Genomic DNA, 207 nt, shown 5'->3' on the forward strand with positions numbered 1-207 from the left:
GAGCATCTGCCCCGAGCCAGCGCCGCTGCCGCCATGGTGAGGTTCTGCCCGGGGCAGGGGGTGGCTGAGGCTCTCGCTCTCCCCTGGCTATGTCCGCCGCCGCTCACCCTCTCCCGGTTCTCTCCTCTCTCCGCAGCCCGGGCCCAACCCCAGCGCTACGAGCGTCGGCTCCTCCGGCCGCTCCCCCAGCCAGGCCGTGGCACCCCG

General features: G+C 74.4%; 1 protein-coding gene across 1 annotated transcript in view; it reads left to right on the top strand.

Annotated features, from left to right (window-relative positions):
- Positions 1-136: 136 nt before the first annotated feature.
- The window catches only part of SEC61B (Sec61 beta subunit), a gene marked incomplete at its 5' end in the record, with an annotated part of 4,092 nt that continues 4,021 nt past the window's right edge, over positions 137-207 (top strand). Inside the window, one exon of the mRNA XM_010152841.1 lies at positions 137-207. This exon is cut by the window's right edge and continues 27 nt beyond it. Within this exon, the coding sequence (XP_010151143.1) occupies positions 137-207 (71 nt within the window).

This window comes from Eurypyga helias, unplaced genomic scaffold (assembly GCF_000690775.1).
Source record: "Eurypyga helias isolate BGI_N326 unplaced genomic scaffold, ASM69077v1 scaffold35135, whole genome shotgun sequence".
NCBI classification, from domain to species: Eukaryota; Metazoa; Chordata; class Aves; order Eurypygiformes; family Eurypygidae; genus Eurypyga; species Eurypyga helias.